Genomic DNA, 24,493 nt, shown 5'->3' with positions numbered 1-24,493 from the left:
CATCGTAAGTCGTACTCGAACGTCTCCTCTTCTGAGTTGTGAATGCATATCCTCGAGTACAAAATCTCGGATATGACTTCACAACAAAGTTTGGTCCAACGACCATCTCGCGTATCCAATCGTCAAATGTTTCACCTCTGGCCAAACCATCACTCACATAGGTAAACATCCATCCACCAAATTCTCTCTGCTTCATTTCTTCTAGTTCGTCCTCTGTGGCGTATCTATATTCTAACCGCTTTTCTGCCATGAAAATCCTTTCATATTGAAGAACATCTTCGCAGTTGGTGAGTAAATATGTTTGCAAATGACTGCGCTCCTGATCAGTAAGTCGACGGTCTTTTGGTTTTCCGCTAAGTCGTCCAACGTCTGTGAAAATGTCTGGAACCTTCCAATGATATGTTGCCCGTTCGCCTCTATCATCATGCCGAGCAGGTCTTCTGTTTTTGGTCTGAACTTCTGCTGGAAAGTAGTACTCGGCAAAGTTTGAAGTTTCTTCATTGATCATCTGTGCGACTATAGACCCTTCCACCCTACTTAAATTTTTCACCATCTTCTTCAAATGGAACATATACCGCTCATACAGATACATCCATCTATACTGCACAGGACCACCAAGCTCCAATTCTCTTACCAGGTGAATAACAAGATGCTCCATAACATCAAAAAATGAGGGAGGAAATATCTTCTCAAGGTTGCACTGAATCACAGCTATGTTAGTCTTCAAATTTTCAATACCTTCAAGAGTCACTGATCTTGTGCATAAATCGCGGAAGAAACCACTTATCCCTGCAATTGCTTCATGAACATTTCGTGGTAATAGTTCCTTGAAGGCAAACGGAAGGAGACGCTGCATCATTACATGGCAATCATGGCTTTTCAAGCCAGTAAACTTTCCTTCCTTTCTGTCGATACAGTTACGCAAATTAGATGCGTAACCGTCTGGAAATTCCACATCGTTTGAAATCCAATCAAAGAACGCATCCTTTCCCGCTGCATCAAGTCGGTATATGGGAAAAGGAGCCCTACCACTCTCATCAACATGAAGTTCTGAACGAGCACATATATCGACTAAATCCAGTCTTGACTTCAAATTATCCTTTGTTTTACCTTGAACATTAAGGATCGTGTTCATCAGGTTGTCAAAAAAGTTCTTCTCGATATGCATGACATCTAAATTATGCCTTAGTAGATGATCCTCCCAGTATGGCAGATCCCAAAAAATACTTTTTTTGTGCCAGTTATGTAGGTTTCCAACACCATCTACCGGAAAATGCTCATGTCCACCGACGTCTGGCGTTCTTTCTGCACCAAAATCTCTAAGTTGTGTCTTCAAATCTTTCCCACGAATTTCCGGAGGTGGACTGTCAAACACCCTCTTGTTCTTCGTAAACAAATTCCTACTTCTACGATATGGATGATCTGGTGGTAGAAATCTCCTGTGACAGTCAAACCAACACGTTTTCCTTCCGTGTTTTAGTTGGAAAGCATCAGTGTTATCTTGACAATATGGACATGATAGCCTTCCATGCGTTGTCCATCCAGATAACATACCATATGCTGGAAAATCACTTATTGTCCACATTAGTACTGCCCGCATTTGAAAGTTTTCTTTATACGAAACATCGTATGTTTCAGCACCTTGAGTCCATAGTTGTTGCAACTCATATATTAGTGGCTGAAGAAACACATCAAGTGATCTCTTAGGATGCTCTGGTCCGGGAACGAGAATCGAGAGGAACAAAAACTCTCGTCGCAAGCACAAGTTTGGGGGTAGGTTGTATGGTGTAAGAATGACTGGCCATAGAGAATACTGTCTTCCACTCTTGCCAAACGGGCTGAAACCATCAGTACATAATCCAAGGTAGACATTTCTTCTCTCATACGCAAAGTCGGGATACTTTGATTGGAAATGCTTCCACGCTTTTGCATCTGAAGGATGTCTGATCTCACCATCTGTTGAGTGCTCCGCATGCCATCTCATTGGTTGCGCTGTGCGTTCAGACAGATACAGCCTCTGCAACCTTTCCGTCAAAGGCAAATACCACATCCTTTTATATGGTACTGGAATTCTTCCACTCGTATCTTTATAACGAGGCTTCCCACAAAATTTGCATGAAACCCGCTGTTCATCCGCCCTCCAATAAATCATGCAGTTGTCTCTGCATACATCTATTACCTGATACGATAAACCAAGACCAGCTACGAGTTTCTGAACCTCGTAGTATGAGCCAGGAGCTACATTATCTTCAGGTAGAATACCTTTTACATAATCAGCAATCGCATCCACACAGTCTTCAGCCAAATTATAATCCGTCTTAATGCCCATCAATCTTGTAGCAGATGATAAAGCTGAATGACCATCTCTGCAACCTTCGTACAATGGTTGCTTTCCAGCATCCAACATATCATAAAATCTCCTAGCTTCGGCATTGGGTAAATCTTCCCCTCTAAAATGATCATTTACCATCTGCTCAGTACCTACACCGTAATCTACATCCGTTCTAATTGGATCTTCTAATCTAACCGGTGGCTGAGGTTCGCTAGTACTACCAAGTTCATAATCAGTTTCTCCATGATGATACCAAATTTTGTAACTTCGTGTAAACCCACTCAAATATAAATGAGTCCAAACATCCCATTCTTTAATAACTTTTTTATTTTTACAATTAGAGCAAGGACATCTTAACATACCTGTTTTTGCTTCCGGTTGTCGGTGAACTAACCCCATGAATTCGGTTATACCTTGTTGGTATTCTTCCGTAAGCAATCTCGTGTTCGGATCCAAATGAGGTCGATCGATCCAAGAACGAAAATAATTGGAAGAAGACATGTTTTTTATGAATCAAATTCGTGTGTAAAGAAAGTGAGAGGGAGGATGAAGATATGGTGTGAATGAAGAGGAAGAGGGGTGCTTGTATTTATAGGTGAAATCCTGCCGACGGTCCGAGGAAATTCCGACGGAATTCCGATGCAAACGGCTAGTTCGTCGGAATTTCCTCGGAATTTTTAAAATCCCCCAACGGCTCTCCAACGGCTCTCTAACGTCTATAATATTTCCTCGGAATTCATCGGTTTTTTCCGAGGAATACTAGTTTCCTCGGTATTCCGTCGGAATATTCCGACGAAATGTGTTTTCCTCGGAATTCCGTCGGAATATTCCGACGGAATTCCGAAGAAGCAAAATTTTGTATTTCCTCGGAATTGCCTCGGAAATGCCTCGGTATATTCCGAGGAATTCATTTTCCGTCGGATCGTCCGTCAGAATACCGCTGTTTTCTTGTAGTGGTATAGCAGCAGCACTATGTATTAGATGCTCTTATGTTTATCTTTTACGTTTATCAGACATAGAATGGGTTTATCTCTGACTTTGTTTACGTCTAGCTAGTAGTAGCAGCACAATGTATTGATCATGCTCTTAATTGACAAATGCTCCTTATATTGCCATGTATGCACCCTGCTTAAAACTTCTTATTAATGAATAAGGCTACAAACAGCGTTAATAAACTTTTTAATATTATCAATTTGTCTACATAATTCATGCATTTTGTTACATTTTTTTGAAAGAATGTAGATGTAGTATGACATCATGTATGTCACACTGATCGTTGTCATTTTGGATTGATGGTTTAAGCTAGTCTATAAAAAAATCAGATGACAAAAAAAGGTGTGACATCATAAATTCCTAATCCACCATGGCACCACCTTATAAACATAGTTTATAAGTTGTCAATGATATTTAATGTTTTCTACTTTCTTAGCAAGGGGGAAGAAAAGTTTAGAGAGAGAGAGAGCGGAAGAGGAGAGAAGTGATAGGTGAGGAAGTGGTCCCAGCACCCAAAAAATGTGTGGCTATCACCAATTAGAATGCACCAACTTTTTTTAGTATCTTTATTTAGGCAAACAAAAAAGATTGCCTTTTTTAGATTGGATAATTATGACGTGGCTTAAGTCACCACTATACCACTACTATTCACTGCAGTCAAAATTAGTCAAACCCGTTCCAAAACGAATGTTCTTTTACGGTTTTACCTTCGTTTTTAGTCTGAACAATCACACGCAAGGTTAACTACTATGTAAACGTATCTTAATTCGCTAAAATTAAACATCAACGTTTAGTATTTTAGTAAATAACCACTTATTATTATTTTCCCTTTCAGTAGCTTTTCTCAGTAATACTCTCTGTTCATATCTCACGTACGTAAGCCAACATACTCGAATTTTCACACTTATAAGCTTTTGGTTGTTGGCTTGCGTTTCTGTATAATAAATAAAACAATGAATTTGTAATCAGGGAGTTGAGTGGTGACGTGTAATATAAGGAGTGGGCGAATTATTCGAGCAAAACGAATCTTTTGTCAATCAAAATACTTTTTTAAGTTTTTGAACAAAACTCAAGCCGCCCAAAATTTAATTGTTGGCCAACTACCCTTCAACATTTAAACTATACAATTATTTCCCCCTTTTTCTATTGAAATACAAATTTCTATTAAAGTAATAAATGTAAAGTGTAAACTGTAAAATAAATTTAAAGGGAGATAACTTATAATCAGGTGATTTTTACATTTGAGGATGAGATGAATATATATAAAACCACGGTATTACAAACTAGTGTTTTTATCGTATCTATTCTAGTAAAAAATTCTTCAATTATTTATGTCTCTAAACTTAGACCAGGATATGTAATTTAGTTGTTGTACTAGTTCATGTTGTCCGTATGTCATAATCCTTGTTAAATTTTTGGCAAAGTAGATGTTATAAAAGTTACAATCTTAAAGTTTTCAGCAGAGAGTATATGGTGGAAACAAAACAATGCAAACTCTCTATACATAGACTTAAATGTTGGTTTCTGAAACCTCACAATCGTCAATCGTGTGGATACAATGAGCTGAGCCGAAATAATTTAGAAATATTCTGTATAGAAATTCCGGAAATAATAAAATGTGAAGTAAATGTGTGGCCGACTACTGGCTCACAGCTCACGTTGGATACAATGATTGACTAGTTGCTTATACCACACATGCAAACGTGTGGTCGTCCATATTTTGACATGATCAACAGATACATAGCGGCAGAGATCTCTACTTTTGTTGTAACTTGTAACCATTAGATAGAATAGACTAATCAAATTTGATGTGTTCACTATACATTAACTTGTCAGCACTACATAAGTAATGGACGACGTGGGCATATCTCGGGCACAGAGTTTTATGTAGTTTATGTTTTAAACTTTAAATAAAACTTTAAAGTATACTACTAAAGTTCATTCTATACAACTTCAAAAATAAGTGAGTATGGAGCAAGAAAATTATCTATGAAAAGCTACTATGCTGGCACACACACACACTATCTCTATATATATATATATATACTAATATACTATATATATTGTCTGATAAAGATTTTGATCGAGCGATATGCTAAATATCAATTAATAGTTGTTAGGGCTTGTTGAACAAAAAAAAGAAGTTGTTAGGGCTTTTACAAACGGCAGCGTTGTTATAGAATAAACCAACGAATACTTAACTCACTAATTAATCGAATTCAATAATATCCTGCAAGACAGTGCCTTATAGACTTTATAGTATATTTTCTCACGTGCATAATAACATAGTTATCTTTTCATGCGAATATTCAGAGTTAAATTCTCTTTTCATTTTGTTTTTTTTTCCCTCGGAATTGACAGCTTATTAAACAATAAAGCCAATTTCTAGTCATTCTCAATATGGAAAGTTATAGGCGTTAATTTTGCTGTGACATTAATGGGTTATTATTCCTTTATGCTCAAAAGAATACTAGAAGATCCAAAACAAACATTTTAAAATTTTCTAGAAACCCATTTCCTTCTCTTTCATTTTTATTTTTATTTTACTTTTTGTAATGATGAAAACTCATTGAAATACCTTCAAAATAGTCTAACGGATCCTTATTATTTCATACAATTTGTACTTCAAAAAACTTCATGAAAAATATAGGTGTAGCCGTGTAGGAATGACTGTAATGAGAAACAAAATCGGTGTAGATTCTCTAGTAGTGTGTTTATATAGAAAGAAAAGGCAACCGTTTTATATGCCACAATTAATGTGAAGCCTGTCTTTGTGCAATTTAAGTACCATCCCGTTCTATCTTTTTCTTCCTCATCTTTTCAGGTTCACGCACTCAGCTGTTTGAAAAAGATACGCCTCTTCTTTCTCTCTCTTTTTTTTTTGCATGTCACAGTAAGTATATATCTCTCTTTCATTTAAAAAAAAATTAATTTTTGCCACTCTCCACTTATTTGTCGTGAAGCTCAATAGACAGAGAGAAAAAGAAAGTGGAGTGAAAACGAGAGAGACAAGTTATTTTTCCCTTCTTTTGACAAGGAGATATACAAGTTGGTGAAAGGAGAGGAGAGAATTAGAGAGGTTCATTGTACGGAGAATTTGTCACTATTATTCATTTTTTCTCTTTTTTTTTTGTTGCTTTTAATTCCTTTGAGTGGGTTTTGGTGTGCTTTAAAACAAAAAAAAAAATCGTGATTTATCGAAAAAGAGTGGCTGCGAAAATTCAATTCCTTTGTGTGTGGGTTTGTTTAGAGTTTCTGAGGTTCTCACAAGCTCCTCTCCACCAACCTCTGTGCTGTGCCGTTCGTTCAAGAAAAATAGGGATTTGACTAGTCGTTGATCGGGGGAATCGAACTCGGGATCTCCCGGGTGGTGGTGTTTCAAATGCCCGATAGCGTTCGGAGCATGAAGATGAACATGAAGAGCTTTCTTAAAAAACTCCACATCACTCCCAATCAACCCGACGAAGCCGCCGACGGATCATCGATTCCAACCAATAAGTCAAGCGATGTATCATCATCACCTCACCACCAGAGCCCCGAAGTCAAACCCTTTTCCGGTTTATCCAACTGGCTAAGCTCCGTTGGCCACAGAAAAAGCCCAAGCCCACCTAACTCACTCAATGCTACTAACGGTGGCGATGATGAGCAGCAGCAAGACTCCAAGGAGGATCCAGAGGTTGAAGAAGAGTATCAGATACAGTTGGCTTTAGAGCTAAGCGCTAGAGAGGATCCCGAAGCTGCTCAGATCGAAGCTATGAAGCAGTTCAGCTTAGGCTCTTGCGCTCCTGACAACTCCCCAGCTGAACTCGTCGCTTATCGCTACTGGGTTAGTCTCAAAATCAAAACTTTAACTCCTTTTCTTCGTTTTTTTACTTAAAGGTTTAAACTTTCCTCTCTATTTCTTCATTTTCTACTTAAAGTTCTCTGCTTTCCTCTGTTTCTTCATTTTTCTACTTAAAGTTCTCTGCTTTGCTCTGTTTCTTCGTTTTCTACTTAAAGTTCTCTGCTTTTCTCTGTTTTGCATTTACAGAATTACAATTGTCTTGGCTATGATGACAAGATCTTGGATGGTTTTTACGACTTGTACGGAGTGTTGAATGCTTCCTCAGCGGAAAAGATTCCTCCTTTGCTTGATCTTCAAGGGACGCCTGTGTCTGACGGTGTGACGTGGGAAGCTGTTCTTGTGAACAGGAGTGGGGATTATAATCTGTTGAGAGTTGAGCAGATGGGTATTGATATTGCGGCGAAGACGGAGTCTGTTTCTTCGTCTAGCTTTGTGAACAGCGAGCTGGTGAGGAAGCTTGCTGTTTTGGTTGGTGATTACATGGGTGGGCCTGTTGTTGATCCGGATAGTATGTTGAGAGCTTGGAGGAGTCTTAGTTACAGTTTGAAAGCAACTCTTGGGAGCATGGTGTTGCCTCTTGGCTCTCTAACTATTGGATTGGCTCGTCACCGTGCCTTGTTATTCAAAGTAATAACAAGAGACTCATCACTATTCAGATTGTGATCCAATTCCATTATCTCACTCTTTCTTTGTTTGAAATTTTGTAGGTTTTGTGTGATAGCGTTGGTGTTCCTTGTCGGATAGTCAAAGGACAGCAATATACAGGTTCTGAAGATGTCGCAATGAACTATATTAAGACCGATGATGGCAGGTAATCATCACACTAACTTCAGGTATTATGTATAGATTCAACACTTATGTATAGGTTTGGTACTGTGGTATAGATTAAGGGTATGACTGGTTTTCCCGCTACCACCCGCAAACGCAGCTTTTGCGGTTGGTAGCGGTTGCTGGCGTTTTGCAACAATCGCTCAAACCGCTCTAAACCGCTCCAAATCGCTCCAAATCGCTCTGAACCTCATAAATTCAAAAGCTGGTTCCAGCTAGCGTTTGCGGTTGCGGGCGTTTGCGGGAGGATAAAAAAAAATTATTTTTTTTCCAAAACAATATAAATACAAAAATAAAAAAATTCAATAAAAAAATTAAACTGAAATTATAAAAATGCTAAAATATATCAATTAAATTTTAATTAATATTATAAAACTTTAAAATAAAAATATTTTCTATATTTTTAAAAAATTTAAACTATAACTTTCTAAATATAAATTTTATATTTATTATAATATTATTATTTTTGATATTTTTATAATTGTATAAAATGTAAATATTGTTAATTTATTATTTAACTGCTGCTGCATTTGGTAGTTAACCAGTCATAAGTATCCCGCAAACGCACAAATTTCTAACCGCATAACCAGTCGTACAAATCTCTTAAAACCGCTAGAAACCGCAACCACCCGCATCCGCAAACTCCCGCAACCGCAACCGCAACCGCTGCGATTAAACCAGTCAGGCCCTAAGTATCAAGTACATGTGCTATGTTTTAAATAGGCACTCGCGATTGTTTGCTTTCATTTTTATATACCTAAAAAAAATTTCTACATTATTCTTAACCTTAACCATATTTTCAAACGTTTATGGAAATCTATTTTTGTTAAGATTTGATTAAGGATCCTACTATATAAAAAGGACTAAATTCAAGGCTTTTGAGACTATCCACCTCAGCCAAAATATTCTCATCCAAAAAGAATTAAAAATAAATGTCATTTAAAAGATAATTAACTAATATAAAACTTTTGATATTTCTAAAAATTTCAAATTTGTAACTGCTAATTTATTAATAGAATCATATATCTATATTGAATTATGTTCTATTTTTAATTGTTACTTTAAGAGTAAATAAATTATTAATTTATAATATATATATAGTTTATAACTTTATATTGTAGTTATAAATAAAGAGAAAATAACCGGGAAAGGTGAAGAAGCTCATATAAAATTATGTAATTAAAATGGTATAATGGTGAATATGAAGAAGTGAATCTAAGAAAATTTGTTGTACAAATTATGGTGCTTTCTTCGTCCACTATAATGATTTAAAATAATATATATTCATATAAATAAGTCAATATTTGTTGTTTTTTTTGTAAGATGTTAAGATTATCATTTTCTGAAAGGTTACACTGATCCAAAGAGATTAGTTTGTGGAGCTAACCAAACGAGGATTATAGTGTTTACTTTGGAAAAAGTAATAGGTTGAACGATAGATGGCGTGCGTGTTTTTTCACATGGAAATCTGCACATATATTAAAATTGTAAGGTTTGAATCATAGAGAAAATATAGTGTATATGACTGAAGTTGATTCATTCTGAAACTAAAGATGGCTAAAATTCTTCTTTGTCAAAATGAATAGATGTGAATCTTATATGAATAGAGTTTTCAATTGCTTATAGCAGTGTAATAAATTCCGTGTGTAAAGGAAAAAAATGTTATATAAGTGAAAACAAAAATTATGATTTTTTTCTTGTGCCTATAGGCTCTTCGCAATTTGAAGAAGAAAGAACATATTGTGTGAAAATCTTTGGCTCGGTCAAATTTTATCGAGTTGTTTATAAAACTGTTGTTATATGATTCATGTAAATTTTCAGTGTTGATTTAAAAGCCCAAGAAAACTCATCTATACTGACTTTTTGATTTTTTCTGTGATTTAAATTTAAAAAAGATAAAACTTTCGATAAGTTATGTAAACTCAGAACAAGTATTTAACTTTAGAAAGCATTTACATGTTTCAAACTTATAATATATACATATATAATGTTTAAAATTATGTATATAAAACCTGTATAAAATGTGCTTAAATATGTTTCTCTTCTTTAATGTGTTAATTGTACTATATATAACATTATTTTAAAATTTCAAAAAGTTTATGTCACATACAAAAACCATCAATAAAAAATATAATTCTCCATCTACAACCAGAAAAAAGAAAAACTATAAACATATAAATTTAAATTAAGAAAAACTAACATTGGAAAAACAAAAAATTAATGTAAAAGAAACAAACCGACAAATAATATTATAAATAAAATAAATTTATAAGACACAATCCGCGCGAAGCGCGGAAAAAATCTCTAGTATCTATAATTTAAATTAGGAAAAAACAAACATAGTTCAATAAATATTTCAATGGCATGCCATTGTAAATAAATGGTTAAACTAAAGGGTAATCTAATTTTGTACTCCCCTCTTAATAGATTAGATAGGTATGTACTGAGGCTTTATGAAAGAAAATTTTGAGTTTATGCAATACTATTGGTGATTTCAGGGAGTACATTGTTGATCTTATGGGAGATCCCGGTACGCTTATTCCAGCTGATGCAGCTGGACTACAAATAGACTATGACGAACCTGTCTGCTCCACTAGTCCTGGGGACAATGATTCATTTCATGATGCTTCTTCCACCAATGGGATTGAAAGTTCATTTCAAGAGAATATAGAGTTTCCCCCAGGGGAACATAGTTCTAGTACCAAAAGTTCCAAGGAAGATGTGGCGAAAGTTGAAAAGGCTCCTCCAGTTCAAAACCTCTCTAGCAGGCCTATTCATTCTTTCACACATATGAGATCACCTTCTTGGACTGAAGGTGTGAGCTCCCCAGCTGCGAGGAGGATGAAAGTCAAAGACGTTTCACAGTACATGATTGACGCTGCCAAAGAGAATCCACGGTTGGCTCAGAAGCTTCACGATGTATTGCTTGAAAGCGGAGTTGTAGCTCCCCCCAATTTATTCTCCGAAGTCTATCCCCAGCAACTGGATGCAACCGTCGAAATAAAAAACCTGACTGAAGCCAAGAAAGAGAAAGAGACAGCTCAGCAAGGAAGACACCAAAACGATCTTGGTCCAGTGCGGTTTTTGCCTCCATTACCAAGACTTCACTCTAAAGCAGATACACATGATCAGCAACATGATCATGGCAAAGTTGTTAGTCAGTCTGATTCTTCACATTCCGAAGCATCTTCTACAGAATACGCCAGAACCGTACCTGCTGCTGTAGCTGCAGCGGCTGTGGTTGCATCTTCGATGGTTGCTGCTGCTGCCGCCAAGACTGCAAACACAGAGTCCTCCACCTTGGAGCTTCCTGCTGCAGCTGCCGCCACGGCCACTGCTGCAGCAGTTGTTGCAACAGCTGCAGCCGTGTCCAGGCATCTTGAGTTAGGGTCGAACAGCGATGGAGATGCTGGTTCCGGTGGACATGAGCCTCAAGGAAGTGGGGACTCTCCTCATGAGCCAAACTCAGGAGGTGACAGAGTATCTGACAGATCCACTGGCGAGGAAAGTTCAAAGTCTGATGGGACGCTTGATGATGTCTCTGACTGTGAGATTTTGTGGGAAGAGATTACTTTGGGAGAACGTATTGGACTCGGTACCTGACTTATCTATCATCTGTTGTTATCTACTTTGGTGTAATTAACTTTACCAATAAAAAACTAAATCGTTTACCTCTATTGATACAGGATCTTATGGAGAAGTGTATCGAGGAGATTGGCACGGGACTGTGAGTAGTATTATTTGATTTTCAGTTTATTACTATGAATTAAATTTTATGGAATGCTATAAATATTAAGGTTTCTGAATAGAAGTGGATGAAGAAATACTTAAAGCAATTCCGTAGTTTGAGTTCCATGTTGTTGAAACTCTTGGACTTGGTAGGAAGTGGCTGCCAAGAAGTTCCTTGATCAAGATCTTACAGGAGAAGCATTGGAGGAGTTCAGAAGTGAGGTACGAGCCTTTTATTTCTAGCTGCTGTTCCTTGTTTACAGTTCTATGTCAAACCCATGTTATAAGAACATTTTATCATTTGAATGTGATTAAAGGTCCAAATCATGAAAAAGCTTAGACACCCCAACATTGTTCTCTTCATGGGAGCTGTGACCCGTCCACCGAATCTCTCAATTATCACAGAGTTTCTTCCTAGGTAATACTACTATGATCTTTGGAGTATATAATAATCTGATACTAAATGATTCTCTTCATAGAAACTATTTTTTTGTCACCTTTAAAGCTTCTGTTCTGGTTGTGATTTTTCTTATTTGTCTCATACTTGTGCAGAGGGAGCTTGTATAGGTTAATCCATCGGCCTAATAACCAGTTAGACGAGAGGAGGCGTCTGAGGATGGCCCTTGATGCTGTATTTACTCTTTTTCTCTTTCATTCTTAGACTTTTAAATCTCTGTCATATGTATATAACTAATCCATTCTTTCAATTATCTTTCAGGCTCGTGGAATGAACTATTTGCATAGCTGTAGTCCTATGATTGTCCATCGTGATCTCAAGTCCCCCAACCTTCTAGTTGACAAAAACTGGGTTGTGAAGGTTAGCATTGTCCTCATAAATTTGTATCTATTAGATAATCTTATATCTGACGTATTATTATATATCAGGTGTGCGACTTCGGGTTGTCTAGAATGAAAAACAGCACATACCTCTCTTCAAAGTCAACAGCAGGCACTGTAAGCTTCTAGAAGGAAGTTACCTTCTCCCATGTTGCAGTTATCTTAATTGTCTGTTTGTTAATCGAAGTTAGGCTTGAATCTATGGTCTTTCAGGCTGAATGGATGGCTCCAGAAGTGCTTAGAAACGAACCTGCTGATGAGAAGTATGGTTTTGTTTCCTCTGCTCATCAAAATTCTTCTAAGTTCCCTTTTTAAGAAGTAGGCTTAACCGTCAGGGGAAAATTATACCTGAAACAGGTGCGATGTATACAGCTACGGTGTGATTCTGTGGGAACTCTTTACGTTACAGCAACCATGGGGGAGGATGAACGCGATGCAAGTTGTTGGGGCAGTTGGGTTTCAGCATCGACGTCTTGACATTCCAGACTTTGTGGATCCAGCAATTGCAGAACTCATTAGTAAATGCTGGCAAACGTGAGTATTTATATATATTCTGAAAGTAGTAATGCTTAAACACACATGCTTTCACTAGACCATGTCTCAATTAACATAGTCTTGAATCTTTGACGCCTTCTTATAGTTTCTTCCTCTTATGATTTGGCTGATATATCTAGTGGCTTTTTTTGTTTTGTTTATTAGGGATTCAAAGTTGAGGCCAAGTTTTGCAGAGATTATGGTTACTCTAAAGAAGCTACAGAGACCTGCAACAGGTTCCAACATCCCAAGACCAGTCCCCAGTTCTTCTTCATTATCAACTGAACAGGAACAAAAAGATTGATAACAGAAGAAGAAAGACCAAAGTGGCAAATCTTTTCTTTGACTGTTTAAAGGAAATATGAAGAGAAGAGCTACAGATTTTTGCTGCTTCTTTTTTTTTTTTCTGGTTTTTTGGTTCAGCTTCAGTGCGTTTTTCACACAGCTTGTGGGTAGAGCTATTAAAATCAAATTCATGGAAGATTGAAGAGGGGGAGGGTGAAGGACATCATTCTCGCGTGGTGTGTGTGTGTGTTTGCCTGTGAATTATGTTCATGCGTAAATTTCCTCTGTTTTTTTTTTTTTACAAAAATTGAAGCTGTAAAAAAGGGAGAGAACCAAAAGAATGGTTATTTGATTATATGATATATCATTGTAAACTCGTAGACAAAAAAAAATAGTTTGAGAAGTGAGAACTCCCTCTGTCTTATAGTTTTCATAGTTCATATGTGCCTCAATGCATTTTGGTTATGTAATCTTTAGGAAAGCATACGAACGTATTTTGATTGATGTACATTCATCACAAACTTAAGCTTCTTTGTGTATGGACTTTGGACTGTGTCACGTACACTATGATTACAAGTTGGAAGTGGAGCTACTCCAAGGCTTGGAGTAAAGAGACAAATACATGGAACATAACAAGTGTTTATCGACAGATTTGGAAGCAAAGACAAGAAGAAGAAGAAGAAGAAGTCATTAGCGATGTTAAGGGACAGAGTGTATGTTCTGAGAGGTCAATGAAAGCTAGTCTTTTCTGGTGTACTGCTGATAAGTAAAAAAAAAAACGGCACGCTGTTTTGTTCGCAGCCACACAATGTTAAAAAAAACGGCGACTTTTCTTAAAAGAGGATAACGAATCGCTTCTCTTCTATCCATTTTTCTTCTTTTTTTTTTCTTTACATTTTTTTCTCGTTGGATAGAATGGGAACGGTGCTAGATTCGCATTTCCTGGCTCTCACTGCCATTGTTACCGTAATTACTCTGTTCTCTTCATTCATATCCGATTTGGTGTTTTACTGATGTGTTCTAGTCTGATTTCATGATGTGCAGGTGGTTTACCAGTTCATATTCTTCGTAATCACTGCTCTTTTCAAGATCGATCAAGTCACTGACTTTGCAGGTACAACCTTCATTCCCATACTGCTCTGTCTGCGTCTGTTCACTGTTTGATTCTATAGAGAGAGGCTTCCTCCAATATTTTTGTTACGTGGGAGTCAAGATTTAGTTTTTTCATTTCTAACTCTATATGTTTTCAGGTAGCACAAACTTCGTTATACTTGCTGTACTCACTCTCGTTCTTAACGCCACGTGGCATTTTCGCCAGGTGAGTCTCATCACTTCTCCTATGATATCTGTTTTTCTTACATGTTTTGAGTTTCTTCTGTTTACTAGTATTTGATTTCTTTGTCTCCCCTCACAACAGGTAGTCCTGACACTGCTAGTTGTGGTATGGGGTCTTCGCTTGGGAACATTTCTTCTAATGAGGTTCTCTACCAAGACCACTTTATATACTGTTTCTTTACTTCTCTCATCATTATACCATAAACACACACTCTTTGTCGGTTTAGAATCTTGCAATGGGGAGAAGATCGACGCTTTGACGAAATGCGTCAAAACTTGGTGAAATTAATAATTTTCTGGACTTTTCAGGTAAAAACCTTATTAAAACCTTTGCTCTCTCTACTTAACAGCCAGTTTAAACTTTTAATTCTTTGTTTTATTCCATGGCAAAGGCCGTGTGGGTTTGGACCGTGAGCTTACCTCTAACCGTCGTTAACGCTAGTGATGGTGGAGGATCTCTTAAACCCGCAGATGTTATCGGGTGGACAATGTGGGGTTTCGGTTTCTTGATTGAAGCTGCAGCTGATCAACAGAAGCTCTCTTTTAAAAACGCTCCAGAGAACAGAGGTAAATGGTGTGATGCTGGTTTGTGGAAGTATTCAAGACATCCAAACTACTTTGGTGAGGTTAGTATTTCGATAATATAATAAAGAAATTTTGATTTTTTTGGGTTAAATGTATAAATGGGATATTGTGATCAGATGTTACTTTGGTGGGGAATCTTTGTGGCTGCATCGCCTGTTCTAGAAGGTGCTGAGTATCTTGTCGTAATGGGACCAGTCTTTCTCACCTTGTTACTTCTATTCGTCAGCGGCATACCATTACTTGAGGTTCTCTCTCTTTCACTACTTGAGACCATTTTATGAATCTCATATGGCTGAGTTGAATCGGTCTAGGCGCAAATTAGCATCCTTTAGTTGAATGCAAGTTACATGACTAAAGGAAAAACGAAATCTGTCAACCGATTTTAAGTGGTGAGATGGAGACATCAGATGATTGTACCATTATTTGAACTACGAAAGTGATATTTCACGTGTTTCACTGCCAGATCTTATCTGTGTATATGTGTATATGCTAAGATAAATTGACATACACCATGCCTTACGTCTCATGTACAGATATACAAGTTTGAGTCGGTTTTACTTCATAATTACTTAACTAGTTAATTAGTTCGTAGAGTTTGCAAATATATAAGAAAATAGTGCTAGCACCTCACACGTACCTGCAGAGTTTGGTAGTGTAGATAATGAAGATACAACATATTACAGTAGCTGAAAGCCCCAGTTACAAAAAAAAACATATTACAGTAGTAAGGTCTCTGGTTCTTGCTGACATAGTAACACATACACAATAAAACATATTCAGTTGACCACAAAAATGTCTCAGCCTGTTAAGGAATACTGCTTGCGCTAAAGCCCTTAAATGCCCATATTTGTTGAAGTGATAGCTGCCTCGAATACTTAATCACAATGAGTTCCTTTGGTCCACCAAAGGATTCTATCTCCAACACAGAAATCGTGTGGGCCTAATCCTCGGCGTGATTTGAGCCCTTTGATTCGGTTTTGACATTCATTTATTAATTGTATTCATATTTTCTTTTAAAAATCCATATTCCAAAATTTCTAGGCCACTCAAAAATGAATCAGACTTTGTCAACCACAAGGACGATCAATATAAATAGTTTACTATTTAAAAAAACTTTTTGGAAAGGCTGTCCACACATATAGCACCTATAATTGACCAGTTCTTGTAGAAAACAGTCGTAGTGGAGTCAGAAAAAAAGCGAATGGTATCTGATTCGTTCATACAAAAAAACAAATAAGATTCTGTAAAATATGACAATTTCATTATCCATTAGTTTGTCTTTTGAATTGCATTCGATTTAATGCAGTCCTTTCATATTAGATCCAACTTAATCTGATGCAATGCCGAGAAAACACAAAGAAAAGACACTAAAACCCGAAGTTTTAATATGTATATAGATTGCTTATATCGCAAGTAATCATACTTGCATAGGCAAGACGTTCATCATTCCATATATAGGAAGAGAACTATTTCTTTGTTAACCTAGAAATGTAAACAAGTACCATACAATATTATATGTAACCATGTATCTCAATATCCATATATAAAAAGAAGGGCAAATCGGAACCCTAGGCGGATTGCTTGTTGAGTAGCTCAGGTGACGACATCATCTTCTTGAACTCCTCGAAGTTAACGTTACCGTCGCCGTCAGTGTCAACACGCCCGATCATTCTCACACAGTCTTCGACGGAACACGTCATACCTAGACGGTTGAGAACCTTGTGGATCTCGGAGGACGAGATCAAACCGTTCTTGTTCTGGTCGTAGAGATCGAATGCTTCGCGGACCTCTGTGGCAGAGGAGGATGAGCGGCAGATGGCGGCGAACTCCTCCATGTTGATGAAACCATCGCGGTCGATGTCGATGTCGTCCAAGACTTGGTTGAGCTCAGCCTCCGTGTACGACGTTCCCATGGATTTGAAAACGTTGCCGAGCTCAGAGACAGAGATCTTGCCGTCGCCATTGGCGTCGAACTGGTTGAAGACTTTCTTAAGGTCCATGTCCGTGGACGATGGTTTGTTGGTGGTTTCAGGATTTTCGCTCGCCATTGTTCGTTGCAGTTTTGTGTTTGTTTGTGAATCGTTTAGTTGTGAGTTTTGACGTTTATATAGAGCTTCGCTTTCCCTTGATGCTCTCTTTTGTCTTTCTTTATGAACGATGCTCAATGCTTTTGTATTTCTACCCTTCGAAGTTTGTAATTAGCTAAATATATTTATTTCTATTTTTAACTAATCTTGTGTGTATTCGAGAGGTTCGTAAGTGTTTGACTGATAACAGGTTATAATCAATGTTGGAGTTACAGTAATTATGATTTAGTTCGTTCAAAACATAAATTTAGAGGTTACAAAACAATCTATACGAAGAAAGATTGAAAAAAGCAAATGAATTGACACTTAACAACAAATGTTACAGAGGATGAAGAATGACATTTATTCCCAAATAGTTTCTACATGTTTTAATAACATTCAATCTTCTAACGGTTTCCTTTGTCGATTATTCGATTCTAGTGTTACCCTCGTATAGTTGTATTAGTTAATGTAGTACTGTACTCTTCGACTGCATGTAGTGGGTTACGAGTATATCAAAATAAGGAATATGTTCGTCACTACATGTAAATGTGTGGCTCCATGGAGGATCTGAAACCAAGCGTGAGAGAGACATTTTCCATTCGATATGACAATTATACATTAAAAATTGAAAATAGTCCCGAATATTACAATATTTATTGAAACATATGACTGACATCTGATATTTTTATGAACATTTTCTTGAAACCAAACATATAATGTGGAAAAACAAAATACTAAACCACATGGACCACCAATGTAAGGTTCCTTCTCTCATGCATAATATATTTCTATAAAGTTTGTTAGTTAATTTAAAATCAATATAAGACAATATTATATAGATGTGTTACTAGAAATAGTAATAAAAGTTATGTGGGGATAGTATGTGCGGTTGCAGCGGACTTCACATCCCTAATATTATTAAACGTGTAATGCATGTTCTTTGTAATAAATCGATGAAATCTGAAGTGATTAGCTATAGATCAACGAAAAAGAACAGACAGAACATTACTATTGCAAAGCAGTAAATTACGGCATTAAGCTGAAAAAGTCTTAATACCTAAAACGAAACATCGTACCAAATAACAGAGTAAATTTATAAATTTATTCTTAATTATATTTAAAGCTAAGATCTTAATCAACGGCCACGGTGGGGGCAAAAAGTGACGACGTAGTTAGCTTTGGTACACGTGGCAATGCTAGTGGGGTCATCGTAAGCGTAGGAGTAGGCCTTAGGGCAAGCTACTTTGAAGATCTTGGAGTAAGCCGTGGGCCTGCACGTCTGTGGGTTACCGAACGAGCCGGTACAACAGTAGCGAGGTGAGTTAAAGGCAGAGCATGCGCTTTTACAGGCTACTACCTGTTTCCCGTCACGTGAACGGACTTGTAGACCAACCGGACACATTCTGTTCAAGTCGCTAATGCAACCTGCATAGGTGCACTTCCCTGTACCTTTCACCGGCATTATCGACATGGCTAAGTTATATCTGTAATGTTATAGATTAACAAGAATATTAGTATGCAAGTGTAACAAAAGACTGAAAAAAAACTTTAGTTTAAACTCTAAATGATACATGAACTATATATATTTAGTATTTACTTATATATTTAGACATATACCCATCAACGAGGCTGACATCATAAAAGTCCTGCTCATGACCGAGGGTGATCTCTGCGAGAGTGGCTGGAGGTACACCGCCGGCTCCGTTACAGAGGAGAGAACCACCGCAGTCTCCAGTGGCGCAACGACCACGACCAGATCTATCGAAGGAGCAACCGTGGCGGCCCCAGAACCGACCAGACCAAAGCGATGGAAGTTGGAGAGTGTAGGCTCTTTTGGGAGATAGTTTGAATCCGCCGCCGGCGAGTAGCGGCTGACCGGAGCTAGCTTGGATACCAGGCCAGACTGTGTATGTGCACTTGTTGTAGAATATTACCGTTGAAGCTTCTTGTCACATAAAGTAAAACCAAAATGTCACTAGTTTAGTATGATGTGATTAGTTAATTATATGAGTATATGATTAATCTAAATGTCTGAGATTAAAAAAGAGTAAGGGAAAGAATACCTGAAGCGTGTGAGAGAAGAAGAAGGAGAGGGAGGAGGAAGAGGGATATTGAAGAGGCCATTGGTGGTTCTTTTGATTTCAAGTGGACTGGAAGACTGTGAACCAGCTTCTCATTTCTCATTGCCTTTGGGGATTTTCTTTTTATAAAGAGAGAAAAATACGGTGTCCTTTTTAATACTAGTTTATAAAAATATCAGAAATGGAGAGGGCAATTTATGAAATGAAATATAATAAGAGTTTCAAATAAGCTTTGTGTGGATGTTATTAGTTTTTTTAAGCTTACAATATCTTACTCCTATATCACAATAATATGCATATATATAGTTGTTATTAGGGTTGACGATCTATTTTCCCCTGAGAAGTATCATATATCACTACATACACACAGACTTTTGATCCCGTTCTATTTCCCCACAAAATAAAAATTCGAATCCTATATTCCCCCAATTTGAAAGATCGAGTTCTTTTTCCCCATACTGTCGAAGTTAAACATTGCAATATACATAGGTTTGGATTAACGCCGGTTTACTGTTTATCATTTAACCGTAATCTATTGTTGCCCAACAAAAACCGCGATTTAACCGAAAAGATCCATTTAAGATCCGATTAAAACCTGATTAAAACCCGATTACAACCCAATTGTTATTGGTTTAACCCGAAAACATAAACCCCCAAATCCCCAGTGTTGTTCATCAACAAAGAAACCCTAGAAAGATTTACCGGCCGATTTTAGTTGATTACAAGTAGAAAAAATGGAGACGGTCAGTGGAAACACGATTCCTTCTCTTAGAGATGAATCAGACAATGAAAAAGAGATGGAGAGACACGCACCATTGACGACCCACTTGAAGCTCCAGAAACATCACTCATCTCTCAATTTCTCTTATCTCTCCCACAAATCAATTTTCTCAATTCGATTTTGTTAGGGTTCGTTACTGTAATTGTTTTAGGAATCAGGGATTTTAAAGACTAGGGTCGGGTTTTCAAACAGGTGTGGTTATGTTAAAAATGGGTTTATTTTGGTTAGCTACTGGTTCTCCCAAGTAAACCATTAAATTCGCCGGTATGGGGAAAAGGAACTCGATCTTTCGAATTAGGGGGATATAGGATTCGAACTTTTATTTTGTGGAGAAATAGAACGGGGTCAAAAGTCTGTGTGTATCTAGTGATATATGATACTTCTCAGGGGGAAATAGATCGTCAACCCTTGTTATTAAGACAAAGTTGTTAATGAAAGTTTATTCTACATAATATAGTAAAAAACATTATTTAGTTTACTCATTTCGATGTGAAAACTTGTACTCATTAATGAGTTTATTCTGAATAGTTTACAGACAGAAATCAAATTGTATATTATTGCCATTTAAAAGGATTTGTTCAAGAATTTGACTGCAATCACAGTTTTGTTACCTTTGTACACATTCTAAATAATTTTAGAGATGCAGTCTACAATTTCATTAACAATAATGTGATTCATGAATTCCGAGAAAATGGTCCATTTGCATTGCGAAAGAACAGAGAATATATGTTTGGGGAATGTAATAATGACAAAACTTATCTCATCTTACGAGGCTGTCAGAAGACTTAGTGCCTTAAAGGAAACATTTTTCTATCCGTTGAACAACAAGTTTAACGGTAAACAGTAGACACTTTTACGCAGTTACTAATTTCAAATTTTAATTTAGTTTACGATTTTAATTTGCGTCCCTATGGGTATGTTAAAACTTCAAATCTACAAAAAGAAGACGTTAAAACTAAAAAATATATTTAAATATCGCCACTAGATTTATTGAAATTAGGACTAGTTTAAAACTAAGGTTCACGTGAGGTTTTGGATTCATGTGACAGGCAAAGGAATCCAGCTACGGACCAGTGAGATTTAAATCTAGAGTTTTTACAAAATAACAAAAGCTGTAAGAAAAAGATAACTAAAATGTCAGTATTATCAAAAATCGACATGAAAGATGCTTCCTGAATACGGTGGTTTGAAGTTTGAACTTTGAAGGCCCTCTGAAAAAAGCAGGCGTATCGATTAACTCGAATAGAAAATGACAATAGCATAAATCTTACTACTAATTATGAAATATTTTGGAAAAGTTATGCTCAAACTTCAAAAAGTCATAACAAAAGTAACTTTTTTAATTTGTTAAATCCACCGTTTTATGTTAGTTGATATATCTTCAGGAGGATACTAGCAAGCATTATCAGAAAGCTCCAAGGCCCGTAAATGAGATCTGAACCCTAATATAAAACACTACACTCAACATTAACATTCAAAATGTGTATTACGCTGAAAAATAATTATGGAGATTGAGACAACTGATAGATATTATTTCGTTAAACAGAATAACAGAACATGAAGTATTACTCAAAACAAACTAAAAAGTTTGAGAAATTGATCATGCGAGCTTTGCTTTAATATCTTGAATAATATTTGGTGTGATCGTTTGGTATGACTTCTGGGTCGGATGGGCAATATCCCAAAACACATAACTCGACGCGTCTAAGCACGGCATTATAGACATTGGTGTACAACAACATCCATCAGCTGCATCAATGAACCCTACATTTTCCAACGAATGATAGCTTATGTTACGTGTTATCAATATATATATTGTAATCTAACATTTATAAGATTGCGTTGTTAGATTGTGTCGTCATTACCTGAAGCTTGAGGGTTGTTGATGAGACCCATAAGAGGATTGTACATATCTATGTACATGAATTTGGCACCCGGAAATGCTGCGCCAAGATTGTCAAGTTCAGCAGATAATTTCTGGTTAAACATAGCAGCTGCTTGATTTGAAAACACTTCACATACTTTGAATAAGTTTGCAATCGAGCTTCTTGCTCCCGGTAAGCAACCTAGCGGTAGTGTTCCCATAACCGCAAATTTTCTTGCACCCATATCGTATAGACTCTTCAAATAACACAAAGAAAATTAACAATCCGATATTTTAGATAACATTTTTGACGATGTTATATTTGAATTTATTTAGTTTGTACCTTTATTAGATCACGAGTCCAAGTGACTAGGAGATCAGTGTATGCTGGAAGAGTGTATTGTAGCCTTCTAGTTACCGTAGTGAAATATGTGATAGCAATATCATTATTCCCCGCTGAGATTAAATAAACCGCATTTGATATAATTTCATTTGTTTTCTCTTGACTTCCTACTACACCGTTTAGTCTAGTGATGTAGTTTTGGAAATCTCTCACTTGATCTTGCACCCATATAACCCCCTAATACATTCACCAACACCAAAAAATCAAACAATATGTTACAATTTCAAACAAATGAAAAGGGATTATAAATGATTCTGAACAGCATATATAATGAAATTTACCTGCATCATAGCAGTGATAGAATCAAGTCCAGATCCACCAGATGCAAAACACACACCAGTCACTAGATCGTTGCTCGAGAGGGCTGGATTGCGATATGCTGGTAAGAGATTCTTCAATCCCAACCCTTCGGCTGCACACGACACTATTGATGTTAGAAGATAGGTTTTAAATATAAAAATTCCTTAATTTTTTGTCATCAAAAGTTTCATTCTAAAATCATGTCGATCCATACATGCAAAAAAAAAATCCTTAATTAATGTTGCAAACTAATTATATTAGCAATGAACAAGTGCATAGATCAATATTATATACCAATCATATCTGAAACAACTCTCCCGTTTCCAAATCTCCCGGTAGGTAGTCCACCTAAATCTCTGCCGTATGGAAAAAAATTGACCTTGGTAAGAGTTGCAAGAAGATTATTGTTGCCAGTATCTAATATTGAGTCTCCAAAAGCGAAAAGTGCTGAAACTGTTAATTGTTGAGCAGAACCAACATAAAATAGACAAGTGAACACAAATGCCACTAACATTTTGGACATCATAACGAAAATATTATAGCTTAAAGTGTTTGGTTAATCACTGAAAATGAGATGTAAACTAGATAACTTAAGTGACAGAGAAAAGCGTCAATATTTATACACGATTTCCTTCAAAGATATCACATAATTAACAAATTATGATTTTATCACTGTATTAAGATTTGGAAAGAAATATCAAATTCAACGAATTCTGCGTATTATCTAACAATAAACGTAAAGTATATAGAATGTGTCAAAATGAGAAAGATAATACAATCTCTAGTCAAGCAAATGATCTGTATCTGTTCTTTTTTGCCACTGACAGTTCCAAAATTTTCATAAACTATTTAAATATCTATCATCGTCTTTAACTAAAAATATACATTTCTTCTTCAGAACAAAAAAACGACAACATCTATTCTATTAATTTACAGTCTTATTTTTTATTTACCGTTGACAAGTCATAATAGGACCATCTAATTACATAATATAAAATACTTAATTATTTACATTATTAAGTAAAATATATAACATTTCTATAAAACTTGAATAATAAATAAAGATGTTAATAATAAATCAATTTTAACAATAATTTAAAATTTATTTTTAGTTCTAACAAAATATATTGAGAAAATATATGTTAGGATCATATTTTTATTAAATAATATATTAATTAATTTGGTAATTAGTAATATTATATCATTATAAATTAATATTAAATAAAATGTTATTATATAAAAAAGATTATATTCTATTTTTCAAATTTTATAGCTACACTCTATATCTATTCTATTAATTTAGAGTCATATTTTTCATCTACTGTTGACAAGTCATAATATGACCTTCTCATTATATAATATGAAATATTTAATTATTTACATTAATAAGTCATATATATAAAATTTCTATAAAATTTTAGTAATCAATAATATATTAATAATAAGTAAATTTTTATTATAATTTAAATTTTTATTTTTAGTTCTGACCAAATCTATTGAGAAAATATCTAATAGGATCATTTGTTATTAAATAATATATTAATTATTTTGTTAATTAGTAAGATTATATTATTATAAATTAATGTTAAATAAAATGTTACTATAACACAAAAATTATATTCTTTTTTTACAAATTTTATAATTATATTCCATATTATATTAAAATAGAAACATTATATATTCTATTAATTTA

The 24,493-nt window shown here is 35.8% G+C and overlaps 5 protein-coding genes across 6 annotated transcripts; 2 read left to right on the top strand and 3 right to left on the bottom strand.

Annotated features, from left to right (window-relative positions):
* Window positions 1-6,144: 6,144 nt before the first annotated feature.
* LOC106354294 (probable serine/threonine-protein kinase SIS8) lies at window positions 6,145-13,806 on the top strand. Its single transcript, XM_013794202.3, has 13 exons — window positions 6,145-7,151; window positions 7,356-7,796; window positions 7,877-7,980; window positions 10,496-11,592; window positions 11,684-11,724; window positions 11,880-11,948; window positions 12,044-12,144; window positions 12,279-12,357; window positions 12,445-12,543; window positions 12,612-12,680; window positions 12,777-12,826; window positions 12,921-13,097; window positions 13,263-13,806. Exons 1-13 carry the CDS (start codon window positions 6,708-6,710, stop codon window positions 13,399-13,401), a joined length of 2,910 nt encoding a protein of 969 aa, XP_013649656.1. The 5' UTR covers window positions 6,145-6,707; the 3' UTR covers window positions 13,402-13,806.
* Window positions 13,807-14,091: 285 nt separating this feature from the next.
* BNAA07G31010D lies at window positions 14,092-15,886 on the top strand. The gene is made up of 7 exons (XM_013794200.3): window positions 14,092-14,348; window positions 14,427-14,496; window positions 14,633-14,700; window positions 14,800-14,861; window positions 14,945-15,026; window positions 15,110-15,343; window positions 15,419-15,886. The coding sequence occupies exons 1-7, from the start codon at window positions 14,298-14,300 to the stop codon at window positions 15,581-15,583; spliced, it is 732 nt and encodes a 243-aa protein (XP_013649654.1). The 5' UTR covers window positions 14,092-14,297; the 3' UTR covers window positions 15,584-15,886.
* A 779-nt stretch (window positions 15,887-16,665) lies between these two features.
* Window positions 16,666-17,599, bottom strand: LOC106354293 (probable calcium-binding protein CML26). Its single transcript, XM_013794201.3, has one exon. The coding sequence runs from the start codon at window positions 17,348-17,350 to the stop codon at window positions 16,871-16,873; it is 480 nt and encodes a 159-aa protein (XP_013649655.1). The 5' UTR covers window positions 17,351-17,599; the 3' UTR covers window positions 16,666-16,870.
* Window positions 17,600-18,325: 726 nt separating this feature from the next.
* Window positions 18,326-19,715, bottom strand: LOC106354291 (thaumatin-like protein). Of its 2 annotated transcripts, none has more exons than XM_013794198.3 (3): window positions 19,435-19,715; window positions 18,989-19,316; window positions 18,326-18,855 (listed from the first exon to the last, which is right to left on the bottom strand). In XM_013794198.3, exons 1-3 carry the CDS (start codon window positions 19,553-19,555, stop codon window positions 18,507-18,509), a joined length of 798 nt encoding a protein of 265 aa, XP_013649652.1. In that variant the 5' UTR covers window positions 19,556-19,715; the 3' UTR covers window positions 18,326-18,506. The 2 variants fall into 2 exon arrangements, with proteins under 2 accessions (XP_013649652.1, XP_013649653.1); XM_013794199.3 differs by having other exon boundaries at window positions 18,989-19,313; window positions 19,435-19,643.
* Window positions 19,716-21,080: 1,365 nt separating this feature from the next.
* Window positions 21,081-24,401, bottom strand: LOC106357242 (GDSL esterase/lipase At1g73610). Its single transcript, XM_013796919.3, has 5 exons — window positions 23,095-24,401; window positions 22,782-22,912; window positions 22,441-22,677; window positions 22,099-22,354; window positions 21,081-21,997 (listed from the first exon to the last, which is right to left on the bottom strand). The coding sequence occupies exons 1-5, from the start codon at window positions 23,324-23,326 to the stop codon at window positions 21,834-21,836; spliced, it is 1,020 nt and encodes a 339-aa protein (XP_013652373.1). The 5' UTR covers window positions 23,327-24,401; the 3' UTR covers window positions 21,081-21,833.
* Window positions 24,402-24,493: the final 92 nt, after the last annotated feature.

The sequence above is a fragment of the Brassica napus genome, chromosome A7 (genome assembly GCF_020379485.1).
Source record: "Brassica napus cultivar Da-Ae chromosome A7, Da-Ae, whole genome shotgun sequence".
In the NCBI taxonomy this organism is placed as follows: Eukaryota; Viridiplantae; Streptophyta; class Magnoliopsida; order Brassicales; family Brassicaceae; genus Brassica; species Brassica napus.
The sequence above is the reverse complement of the archived record's forward strand: the minus strand, read 5'-3'. Positions and strand labels throughout refer to the sequence as shown.

Coding starts and splice junctions, on each gene's coding strand:
- BNAA07G31010D (XM_013794200.3), top strand. CDS start 14,298: ATGGGAACGGTGCTAGATTCGCATTTCCTGGCTCTCACTGCCATTGTT. Junction 15,027..15,109: donor TAATTTTCTGGACTTTTCAG/GTAAAAACCTTA, acceptor TCCATGGCAAAG/GCCGTGTGGGTTTGGACCGT. Junction 15,344..15,418: donor ATCCAAACTACTTTGGTGAG/GTTAGTATTTCG, acceptor TATTGTGATCAG/ATGTTACTTTGGTGGGGAAT.
- LOC106354294 (XM_013794202.3), top strand. CDS start 6,708: ATGCCCGATAGCGTTCGGAGCATGAAGATGAACATGAAGAGCTTTCTT. Junction 11,593..11,683: donor GGGAGAACGTATTGGACTCG/GTACCTGACTTA, acceptor CTATTGATACAG/GATCTTATGGAGAAGTGTAT. Junction 11,949..12,043: donor TGGAGGAGTTCAGAAGTGAG/GTACGAGCCTTT, acceptor ATGTGATTAAAG/GTCCAAATCATGAAAAAGCT.
- LOC106354293 (XM_013794201.3), bottom strand. CDS start 17,350: ATGGCGAGCGAAAATCCTGAAACCACCAACAAACCATCGTCCACGGAC.
- LOC106357242 (XM_013796919.3), bottom strand. CDS start 23,326: ATGATGTCCAAAATGTTAGTGGCATTTGTGTTCACTTGTCTATTTTAT. Junction 22,913..23,094: donor AGTTGTTTCAGATATGATTG/GTATATAATATT, acceptor TGTCGTGTGCAG/CCGAAGGGTTGGGATTGAAG. Junction 22,355..22,440: donor GGACTCGTGATCTAATAAAG/GTACAAACTAAA, acceptor TGTTATTTGAAG/AGTCTATACGATATGGGTGC.
- LOC106354291 (XM_013794198.3), bottom strand. CDS start 19,555: ATGAGAAATGAGAAGCTGGTTCACAGTCTTCCAGTCCACTTGAAATCA. Junction 19,317..19,434: donor TCTTCTCTCACACGCTTCAG/GTATTCTTTCCC, acceptor TTATGTGACAAG/AAGCTTCAACGGTAATATTC. Junction 18,856..18,988: donor GATGTCAGCCTCGTTGATGG/GTATATGTCTAA, acceptor ATAACATTACAG/ATATAACTTAGCCATGTCGA.